A 12,599-nucleotide genomic window follows, 5' to 3' on the forward strand; every position below is an offset into this window, starting at 1 on the left:
TGTTTACAGTTTCAGCAGTGCAACAAGTTAGTATTATTTTTCACAGGATATATGGAGTAAGGATATGTATATTGAACCCAACGTTCCCCGAACTTCTGACCGCGAAATGGGTTCAGCTGAGGTGGAAACAGGGAATAATCACGAACACGGTATATACCAAAGTCCATGGTTCGAATTCCGAGTTTCACCAGTTTTGTTCTTAGTTGGTTAATGTTTACTTGTGGGTTGGTATCATTTAGTCCAAGAGTCTGTTTTCTTTCATGACCCAGTACAAGGACGTTTAGGGATCAAACCCGATACCATTAAATCTGTTTATACAAAGGGTACCCCACAGGAAACGAACCCTAATACTCTCATAAATTGGCTTATCCCAAACAGGAACATACGATAATCGAACCCTATACACTCATATATGGCTAAGCCCGAACAGGGACATACGGTAATCGAACCCTGATACCCTCATAGTACTTTTAGTGTTTAGGCCTTTCTGAGTGCGAGTTCACTTTTCATTCCCTTCGTTGTTCATGATGGGGTAGCATACTTAAAATCCAGACTTTTAAGATTTATTTTGTCTGGAGAAAGGGGAGCGGCAAATTGCCCAGGGCCACCCTTGGCATCAATAGTGGAGATTTGAATAAGATACAACTATTAGTTTGATACAATTCTTTGTATTTAGATATGGCAATTTCAGTGTGTTCGTAATAGAGTGTTATACATACGTACTTGTAGCTACCTATTAATACCATTGGATGTTAATATAACTTCCATCCCTAGCTTTCATGTTTTACTATAACCTGAAGTGCTTCAAAACATCGCATCGTGTTTTTTCAAGAAAGGACAACATCTACAGTAGCTTCAAAATATGAAAAAAAAAAAAAAAAAGTGCAAGATTTAGAAATATGAATAAGTTCAATTTTTGAGTATCAGTACTTGATGGTACTGAGACCCATGTTCAAAAGACAGTATATCAATCTCTTAAAAAAATAAGTACTAAATGCTGAATTGGAAGTTTTACTATAACTGGAATATGTTATATTTAACTCAGTAATGTAAAGTTGTCAGTTCATAAAGTAACAAAGTATTAAATTTTAGGACTTTGCAAAGTATTTCCCTTATTGCTATTAGCATTTAGAAAAAAAAGCTACCTACCCAGGACTAGGTTTAGGGCTGTTATCCGACACAGGATGCATTCTTGCTGGACTGTCCGGAGGTTCGAACGTTGGGTCTAAACTTAGAGATTTTGAAGACGAAGTGGAACTTGCTGTCGATGTAGAGAACTGAGGTCTAATTCTTGCTTCGCACGAATCCTGACTCCAACCGGAGAAGCTGCGACTCGCTTTTGGATCCATCAACTCAGGACCTGCAAATTTATTAAGAATAGAGACAAGTATATGTTATTAATAACATTAAAATTATTGTAATATCATGAAAGTATCAATCTCAGTAAACTTAACAACGTAGGTAACATTGTAACTATTATTTTTGAACAGGCATTAAGGAATGTTGGGAGAATAGAAAAAAAAAATGTGGACTAGGTAAGACTCAATAGGAAAAATTACCAGTTTAGAATCTATTTGTATTTTTAATTTTATGTTTATCTGCGTATTTTACGTTTATATCGTCCCTCTCGAGACAAAGGGGCGTATCTCATTTTTACAACTTTTCCAGGAGGCAAGTTTAAAGATGTTATCATAAGTTTATTTTATTGTGTTTTGTCAAAATTTAATGTGATCTCGTACGTTACATACCTGACACGAAGGATATCAAACAAAATATTACAAGAAGACGATAGGAGAAATAATGAGAAAGGGTTTTAATTTGTCTCTTGGAAAAGTTAAGAAAATGAGATACGCCCTTTTGTCTCGAGAGGGACGATATAAGCTAAATAATTTTGGATACACAGAATAAAATAAGTAATTTTAGTTGTATTGGGATAATAAAATAAAATAAAGAAATGAAATGGAATCTTTGAGTTTTACGTCCCACGTTATGCCGGTTAGGCTAAAGGAGACGATGATGATGAGAAATGAATGAAATGGTGGCATGATGAAAGTGAGAGGAAACGGGAGAACCCCGAGGAAACCCACGAGCACGGTGTTTGTCCACCACAAAGTCCACACGGCACAAGCTGGGATCGAACCAGGGACCCCAAGCACCGGAGGTGAACGCTCTACCTTTTTTTCTTTTAAGAAAAAAACTTCCTGACTTATTTTCTACTTCAACTACTTTTCAGGACTACTTGACACAACAGGGACACGAACACAGAAACATCGAGGACAGTTAAAATTCCACCCTTGCTACTCCAGAGGGACTCGAACCCCGAATGGGTTTCACCTCACGATGGTAACGCCTCAGACCGCTCGGCTACACCCACCGGCTACCACTGGGCCACCACGCCTCTCAAAATAAAATACAATTTTGGTTTAATGTTCCATGGTTTAGATGCAAGCGAATGAAAACAAAAGATGTGGTAGAATAAGATAATGAGAGAAAAACGGAGAACTACGAGTAAACCCACACATACGGTGTTGTCCACCACTTACTTCCATGATTTGGTCTTTCCATAACTCAGAAACCCTGCATTTGAAATAAGTTTTACAACTGAGTATTTTGACCGTACTCTTTATTTTGACACGGTGGCTCAGTGAGTAGAGCACTTACCTCTGGTACGTGGGGTCTGTGGTTCGATCCTTCGACAAGTAAGTTTGTGGCGGACAATATCGTATCCGTGAGCTTTCTTGGGTAGTCCCCGTCTCCTCTTATATTCACATTCCACCAATTTTTATATCATCATTCACTTGCCTTAATTATCGTCTCCCTTAGTCTAAAGGGCATTATCGTGGGACGCTAAATTGAAATATTCCATTTCATTTTCTGTATTTTGTTTGGGTCAAGAGTGTATACATTTTACTTGGAATAAATGATAATGATTCCAAGGAATTTTTACATTTCGTTACGTTACTTTCTAAGGCCACGGATGCACAATTTTCCTAAAACTTCCTCCCTTGTATACGACGCCAAAAGCTACTCTAAAATGTCTGTAATACCTGAAACTAATAATTTAGACTACGCCGACACGCCTTAATTGGTTTGTCTGTTTGTTTAATTAAAGTTTAGCGTTCCTTTTCAGCACAGAGGCTATACGAGTCGTGGACCTACAATTTGACCCTGAAGCGTTCAAATTTTAATCGAGTCCAGGACATGTGCACCAAAAACGTACACACTAGCTACTAGACCAGCGAGAAAGTCTCGGTGAATCTACGTTGCTTCTATCTACGGTACAGCGCAACCATAGACTTAAAAACACGGAAGGAAGTGTTCCAATCGTTATCGTAAAGTATTTGTTCGCCATGAGTTAGGAAATTAAGAGAAACTCTTGGTCCTGGAAGCAAATAGCAAGTTCGACTCTAATACCAAAAGTCTGTCATCTATTGGAGAGCGCTCCATACATACATTTGTTATATTTATTTATGAAACAAGCTGCATTATCCTCTTTCCAGCCTTAGAAAAAAGTAGATGTAAACAAACCCACCTGACTACCAGTAGGTCGATAGTAAGTGATTGGTTGTTGGTCTCACTGCACTAATATCCTACCGCAATATAATCTCTACTAAAATAATAATTTCAAATAAAGATATCTGAATTTATCCTACATTTTGTGATAATAAACGCAATATAGATAATATTTAACAATAGATATAGCTTTATTTCAACCTCACCCGTATTTGGACATATAATATTTACTGCGCATGCGTATGCGTTCGCGCGCCTACCTCACTCACTTAAAATTATTGTAGAATGTATATTTTTATGGCGACGATGTGTGACAATATCCATTTTCGTCTCGTGTTATAAACACAAAAGAGGACAACAGGAACAGAGGCAATCTCGTTTAATATAAGGATCTCCAACATAGCAGTAGTCAGTGTCAGTGCGTTAATTATTTACCAACCAACTGTAGCCTTACACTTTGGAAATTATGTGACGACAATAAGGTGGTAGAAGATCTTGCTGCTCACGTCTCTTGCTGCCGAAGCACGTGTGAGCCGCGGAATAATATATTTTGCTTTGTTTACGTCTACTTTGTTCTAAGACTGGAAAGACTTTACAGAAAATTGGGAAATTTGCCTAAAAACTTACAGAAATCTTCAGGCCTATGCTTGCTCACAATCCGAAATACATAGTCAGTAGATTCTTCTTCTTCTTCACTATGTTTCTCTTCGTTTTTTATCGATGCCAGTACACGTCCCTTTCTTCGCAGTTTCGGAAACACCTTTCCTGCAAAACAAATAAATAACATAAGGAAAGAATAACCAAATTTCATACAAACATTTTTTTCATGTTATCATGAAATCGTGGAGTGCCCATTTCACATTTCTCGTAAGTTCGTTGCATTCAGTTGAATTAATTTCTTCATTCTCGCCGTGGTTTTATAACTAAATCTGTTTCTATTTGAGAAAGCGTTTTCGAAGCGTTATTCCCTAGAGCGAACGCGAGCCAGTCAGGGTTTCAAGGTCTTTTTTGCCAAGTCCAGGTCTATAATAGCAAGAGTTCCAGTACTCTGCACAAGCATCTTCAAAGCAGCTGTTTCTTCCTAAAAATCCCCTTGCCTGGCAACAGGTCTTTCCTTTTTTTCTCCTTCCTTTTGACGTCTTTTAAAGAGCAGGTGTCTGTTGTTCCGAAACGCACCAAATACGCTCAAGCTGACGTTTTCTCCGCGTTTTTATTGCTTTCGCGTTTATGATGAGCCATCCACATTTAAATACATGATCAGCGTATTCCAAGCGTACACATCGGCAATAAAAACGCTTTGCAAACGCTACAAATAACCAGGGAATAGCAGTCACGCTGATAACGACTCCACACTCCCTGTGGTGAAGGGGGTCCGATCACAAGTTACAGAAGTCGCTTCCCTAGGGCCTGTATTTTATAATAGTTCTGAGGACAGGCCTCAATGTCGGTTTCGAAGTGGTGATAACTAATGATGTTAAGGATTTATTCAAAGAGCTTGTCACACCACTTCCTTTTTTTCTTTTTTTAAAACAATTGTTAGTATTCACTTGTTAATGAGTCCAAAAGTTAACGAAGTCAAAGAACTTCTCTCCTTCATCGAAGTCGCTTTTCATAACCAAAAGAAGGTTATCAGTAACACAAAGCATATCAAACTATTGTGGGCTGCGGTAGCTCAGTGTTAGAGCATTCACCTCTGGTGCGTGCGGCTCCTGGTTCGATTCTAGCTCGCTTCAAGTAGACTTTGTGATAGACAAACACCATGTGCGTGGCTTTTCTCGGGGCTCTCCCGTTTCCTCGCAGTTTCTTTATTAGACAATTTCTTTTATTTTCTCATCATCATGGTCCCCTTTGGCTTATCTGGCATAAGCATGAGACGTAAAGCTGAAAATTTTTATTTCATTTCAACAAAATATTGTAATGGATATTGATCCTAATGTCGTATATGAGAAGTGTTTCCATTACAATAACTAATGAACACAATCTGAATGAGCGATTGAATTAAGGGGGCAGACTACTAAATATATTTCAAAAGCTAACAGTTTAATCTTTTGCCAGTTTTTCGTAAGTGAAAAGAGATAATGAAATGTAACTTACCTCAGTCATAGATACTCTTATTCTACACCCGAAAATACGAACCGGAAGAATTTTCAGTGTTGTCATCCATAGAAATTACAGTATGACCAGAATTTGAATTACCCAAAAATCTAGGTTATGGCACCGAATAGAAAAATTAACTCAACGGCAATGGATGACTTATCATGCTGTCTGTGTTCCTTGTTAATTACTTTTTAAATAATACTTGTATTTTAATTCTACTGATAATTAAAATTATTTATTTTGTACTAATTTATTACAAAATAAATACAAATATTATTTAAAAAGTAGTTAACAAGGAACACAGACAGTCATCAATTGCCGTTGAGTTTATTTTTCTAGTCGCTGCCATAACCTAGATTTTTGGGTAATTCAAATTCTGGTCACACTGTAATTTCTATGGAAAAATTCTTCCGATTCGTATTTTCGGGTGTAGAATAACACTATCTATTACTGAAGTACGTTACATTTCATTAGCTCTTTTCACTTACGAAAAACTGGCAAAAGAAAAATTGGTAACTTTTGAAAGATATTTAGTAGTCTGCCCCCTTAAGTTCTTAAAAAATGAAGAATGCCGAATCTTAGTAGGAATTGATTAGATGTTATCATTGTGAATACGTGTGAAATTTATAGAAAATCAAGTTGGCAAAATTCGGGGAAAAAACTTATTCCAAAATTTTCTCTAGACAAACAGGGAAGTCAAATTGCATAATAATGTGTGATAACTAGATAAAACAATTTGATTTGGTAGGCTGATGTAGAGTTTCATGTCTCTCTGGAGTACGGAGGCTATGAGAGACATGTACACAGCTCAATTTAAGATTCAAAGTGGATGGGCTACCAAATCTGAGTTGCCAGCACCAAATATATACGAGGTATGCTAAAAAATACTGTAAATAATTTTATTAGAAATAAAGTAATAAGTTTATATGGAATTTGATTTAATCTCCTTCAAAGTACTGTCCTTGGCTAGCAATGCACTTATCCTAACGTTAAATCCATGACTGGAAGCATTTCTGGAAGGCTTCTTTTGAAAGGACATTCTGGCTACTCTGGCTACTCTGTCATGGGATTTTCAATGTCAGGTATGGTGTTAAAACGTTTTCCTTTAAGCACGCTTTTAATTTTGGGGAAAAGCCAGAAGTCTCATGGTGCTATATCTGAAGAGCATAGCGAATAATAGAGAGACAGGAATATTTTTTCGGCCCAAAACTTGCGGATCAAAACAAGGTGCGGATCAAAACGATACGTTTTCGTGGTGAAGAAGGAGGCGGAAATGAATGTACAAAATGTATACCCTGATTTAAAAAAAAAAAAAAAAAAAAAAAAAAAAAAAAAAAAACTTAAACGTCATCATAACTTTTTCGCGTCACGAGAGGTCAACGATGGATATGATATAATGACATGTAAATTCTATTTATTATTCTGTGATGACTTGAGTATAGTTGACAAATGCTCTTTTTTATGTTCGTCCAATCAGTTTATCGATTTAGAGTTTTTATACTATGGATCATGTAACATTAAAAGTGTTTGAGAGCTAAGACTCGGGTAAACTAGTGTTGCCCACAAGATTCGAAAAAAAATCTTGTCTCGTCTCGAATTTGAAAATGTCTTTTCGCCTCGAATCTCGTTTCACTTTAGAGACGAGGTGAGAAATTCTTCGTCCCGTGGGGAACACTATTTACAAATCCACACCATTTATTTACTTTACAAAGAATAAAGATTGCACTGTTTGAAATTATTTTTTATAAACATATTTACTACTTGGATGGAGATCAGTTTTTATAATATCATTTCGATTTAAAAACGCATCCCAAGGGAGAAAAGAGGGATCAATATACCCATAGGACTCAGTAATGCTAACCCATTGGAAAGTCCCATTTTGTGAAATTTTTAGATGTTAATTTCTCATAAAAAGAATAATGAGAATTTTCGTCCAAATTGCCAGCATATGTGGGATATTTCATTATATACGCTTTTCATCAACCCAAGAAAATTGTCTATGGTCGTGAAGTAAACTGAGGCTTTAATAAGCTTGGAACCAGCCTTCATTGTCAAATTTTGTTACCGAAAAATTGCCTCAGAAAACAAGCACCAAGGAGTGGTGGATCTAGCCCGGGGCGGGGGAGGAATAAGCCCCAGTTTTTTTGAGTGCCAAAAATAATTGAAGCTATTATTTATATATTTTTGAAAGTTTGTAGTAAACTTATAATATCCCTATCATAGTCTGGGTTCTGGTTTCCCCCCAAATTTTCCATTCTAGATCTGCCATTGGCACCAAGCAACGTAAATTGTGCACTGGTATTTAAAAAAGTAATTAAGGGAAGAAAGTACACTGAGAAAAATTCTTTCTCCGGACAGCGGTATATTGTACAAATATACGGAATCCTCTTGCTTTCTACAGAAATCAGTACGGAGCATACGTTATCCGTATGCTACATAGTCACTACCATCAGTTGTTACATCATGCCGTTGCAGGAAGTCTGATATCTAACAGTCTTCCTTATATTACATACACATATGTATGTTACCTTCATCAGCTATATGTTATATACGTCCATTTTGTATGTAAGATCCTGACTGCCTATATTGTTTCATACGGAAAGTACGTATAGATGGAACACTTATACAGAAAGTATTATAAAACATGCGTCTTCAGTTATACGTTTACTGTACTAAAGTCCAAAAACTACAGGATTTACAAATGTAACATACGGTTTTATGTATGCCACATACATTTTTCTCAATGTATAAAAATAAAGGAGAAACACTCAACTTCGAACACATTCCAGATGACATGACTGGAGATTCTTCAATGAAGAATAAAGTGTTTCCATTATCATTACGCTGAAAAGAAGTGGCAACAAAATGTACTTGCTTTCGTCACCATTTTCAATTCATTCTTTCACGTAAGCAAAATTCTTATTCCTAAACTATTCCTAAACGTAGAAGGTCGAACCTTACGGATAAATCATTCATATAGATATTGAAGAAAATTAGTATCATAGAGTGGGATCATTTTTATATTTTATAAGTTTTAACATTTTTATAATTAACGAAACGTGAGAAATTCAAGAGCAAAATGGGAATTTCTGCCTCTGAAGATGGGATTTTTTAAAGTTTCAAATTGGCATCACCGATGAGACTGGCTCGTAAGTTGCAAAGAAGAAAAGCAGAATCAATTTCATGCTGTTTACGATTGCGTGTTATAAAAGAACCACTTTCCTGTCTGAAATTGCAACAGAAATAATTTCTTGTTCTTGACTTTTAGAAGTGGATTTTGCACGCATGTAATATTTTTTTTTCCGTAACGTGGTTTGGTTACGTATTTCGTGTTTGTCTGCAGCATGCAATTTTATTATTTTGATCATCGTGTTGGTGTAGCACTTATACACGAATTTTGCATGAAACAAAAATTTATTTTACAAGGTATATAGTACAGTGTAAGGAACAGTGCAATCTCTTCACAGCATTCTTTATTCGTACATTCGCATTGCGGTTTGTACGTGTACTAGCTGCAGGACCGGCTCTGCCGTATACAGGGTGTTTTAAATCAACACCGACAACGTTAGGGAGGTGATCCCTGACACCAAGATAAGACAAAAAGTATAGATCAACCTGGGTGCACAAATGCTTCCTATCGGGATTATAAGCTACCGAAAACATGAAAAAATGAACTTTTAATGTTCATAGCTCCAAAACTATGGGATCGATCGCACTCGGATCAAGACTTCACTTAGAAACTAATATGGGAGCTATTCAAAAATTTATGTTTCAGAATCCTAACGTACTCACGCAACAATGTTTATAGAAGGAGTTTGGCTACGGGCATATAATCTGAAGTACTCCGCAACTATCTATATAAAAATTGTTGCAGAAGTACCGCAGGAATCTGAAACTTGGATAGTTGGATAGGGCGCATACTAGTTCCTACGTGAAGTCTGGACCCGACTACGGTAGGTCCCATAATTTTGGAGCTATGGACCTTTAAAGTTCATTTTTTCATGTTCTCGGTAGCCTGTATAACTCCGAAAGGAAGCATTTGTGCTCCCGAGTTGTTATATATATATATATATATATATATATATATATATATATATATATATATATATATATATATATATATATATATATATATATATATATATATATTGTCTTATCTTGGTGTCAGGAATCACCTCCCAAACGTTGTCAGTGTTGTTTTGAAACACCCTGTGTACAATACAATACGTGAATTTCCACCGGCGGCAAGGTTTTAGGAGGGTGGCAAAAACTGGCATAAGTATTCAAAATGGCTATGTATGACAAATATATTGAAATGGGACTCAGGCCCGTATCCAGGGAGGTCTAGGGGGGCCGGCCCCCCTAAATTTTCGCTGCCCTCCTAAAATTTTCACGGTAGGCTTGCAAATGAACTATAATATAGTTAGATCGGCCCCCCTAACTTCGGCCTGGCAACCCCCTTCATTTTTGGGCTGGCTACAGGCCTGATGGGACTTCATGATGATATTAGTTAAATTGACTTATATTTCCCTTTATTTGCATATTACAGTCATAAATCATGTTTACGTTGCATTAGTTTAATGTCGTGTGGTCAGTGTTAAAGCAAATGGTTGATGACTGTCAAGTACATGGATAAAGCAAGAATTCAATTCTCGGACAGTAACGAACACCTGATCCATTTAGTCATTTATCGCAGTTTTGATACGAAAACTAGTCTTGCCTTTATTATAAGCAAGTTTCTTACTGTTGAAGGTAAAATTAAGTCCTCTTTTAGTATCGAAGGAAAAAGTGAAAAAAAAAAAAAAAGACTTGTTCAATGAAATGAATCTTAATATTAAATCTCATACTAACATTACTTCTTTCCTTTGCAGGCATATTTGTTTTGCTCTATTACGAACATAGATTTTTTTTAAAAAAAGTGCACAAACGCACAATCAAACTGAATTGATCAAATCTACCTTCTTGTAAGAACTGGCTTTGAATGCCACCCCTTCATAGTTCAATGATGCAGTGATGGATAAATCATTGATCTGCTTTTTTTTTTTTTTTTTTTTGGACAAACCGAAAATTAATAAATTAACATATTTTAACTTAGTAATATGCTACTGATTACGTTTATGAGTATCAGAAAAGAATGTCTGAAAGAAAACATAATTTGTGTTTGCAATGTGGGGTTTTGCGTGAATATTTAAAAAAATGAAGAAAATGTAACATACACTAACGTTTTATGTAAAACTATCGAAAAAATAGTAGGGACTGATGTTGGTGCGACTGAGTCAACAAAAATGGATAGGTACCATGACCTGGGGCAAGGTATTGCCAAATTTTGGAAGTGGTACATAATTTTGGTGTTAAAGTTCAAGTTCAAATTTTAGACAGGATAGGAGCCAATTTTGGGATGGGTCACTCACCCAGGGCCATGGTCCAGGATTGTATAGGACTACGTACTTTCTCTAAGATTTGGCAATAAGTATGTTTAGGTGTTAGGATGCTCCATCTCATTTCCTTTTATGGGTATAAAATAACCAAAAATTCAAAATTTGGAGATTTTAACCTAATTTACCCCCTTTGATTATATGCAGGGTGGTAGGTAACTCCACCGACAAACTTTGGGAGGTGATTCCTTATATGAAATGAAATAAAAAAGTGCTAATAAACATGGGATGAAAAAGTCTCCTTTCAGAGTTATGAACCACCGAAAATTCGAAAATTCACGTTTCGAAACGCTCTTTCTTAGAAACTACAGGATCGATCCGAAGCGGTTTAAGGAATTACAAAGGAACTAGTATGCGAACTATCTAAATATCCATGTTTTACCATCCTCCGTTATGTAACTCTAAAAAGGAAATTGAGGTATAGGGATACTCCTTTAAGTACTACTAACGCGTTCGTTTCGCCGATAACGGAGGATGGTAAAACATGGATATTTAGATAGTTCGCATACTAGTTCCTGTATAATTCCTTAAACCGCTTGTTTTAGGTCTTATAGTTTCTAAGGCAGGGCGTTTCGAAACATGATTTTTCGAATTTTCGGCGGTTCATAATTCTGAAATGAGACGTTTTTCGACCTATGTTTATAAGAACTTTTTTCTTTCATTTCATATAAGGAATCACCTCCAAAAGTTTTTGACTTCATGTGTCTTCTTTAATAAAGGTTTATTACGTTATATATGGTTATACGAATGAGTGCTAGAGCCCATTGTCTTTCATAGGACAGGGTACATTAACCCCTCCTCTAAAATTTCGGGAGATGATATATCGGCCCACACTTGAATTTTGGACATTGGCAATTTTTTAAAATTTGTTATGGTAGTATGATACTACAGTATGTACACTCATGTCCACAATGATTGTCGCATATCTATAACTGTATTCTTGTAAAAATATAATTTGATAATAATTTTACAGGGTACTTTTAACACTAATACTATGTGTATAATCGAGAAATGTATATTTGTGGTAAATTTTATAGGAAAAGAATTATTAATGTGAAAGCACGAGTAAAAGAAATTGTTACGAAATCGACAATAAATTTTTATTTTCGTTTTATTGTTCTTATTTGCTGCTCTTTTTGCATGAAATTTGCCATATACATGTCTGCCGATTATACACATACTGACATTGCAAGAAATACCCGACGAATTCGTTATTAAATTATATTCCTACAACAACATATTTATAGACATGCGACATAATTTTGGACAGAAGTGTACCTCTATAAGTTTGTGTGATTCATCTCGTTCCACCTTTTTATGAATAAAAGAAATTTCCAAAAATATAAATGTGAAATTTGACCAAATCTATCTCTTTTAATGAGATTTTTACCACGTTATATGGTCAAATATAGGGTCCATTGTCTTTTATAGGTCATGGGTACATTAACAATTCTTCAATTTTGGCATGGTTTAATACTATAGAACCATGATAGGTACCTCTGTAAGTTTGGTTGGTTCATATGGTTCCCTTTTAATGGCTAAAATATTCCCAAA

The 12,599-nt window shown here is 35.9% G+C and overlaps 1 protein-coding gene across 3 annotated transcripts in view; it reads right to left on the bottom strand.

Moving 5' to 3' along the window:
• The window catches only part of LOC145692823 (small G protein signaling modulator 1-like), a 564,802-nt gene that overhangs the window by 80,555 nt on the left and 471,648 nt on the right, over positions 1-12,599 (bottom strand). For all 3 annotated transcript variants that reach the window (XM_081768318.1, XM_081768320.1, XM_081768317.1), the window contains 2 exons: positions 4,141-4,278; positions 1,150-1,360 (listed from right to left, as the gene is read on the bottom strand). In XM_081768318.1, the coding sequence (XP_081624444.1) occupies positions 1,150-1,360; positions 4,141-4,278 (349 nt within the window). The remainder of the gene's footprint in view (positions 1-1,149; positions 1,361-4,140; positions 4,279-12,599) is intronic.

Source organism: Thermobia domestica, chromosome 8, assembly GCF_964235325.1.
Source record: "Thermobia domestica chromosome 8, izTheDome1.hap1.1, whole genome shotgun sequence".
In the NCBI taxonomy this organism is placed as follows: Eukaryota; Metazoa; Arthropoda; class Insecta; order Zygentoma; family Lepismatidae; genus Thermobia; species Thermobia domestica.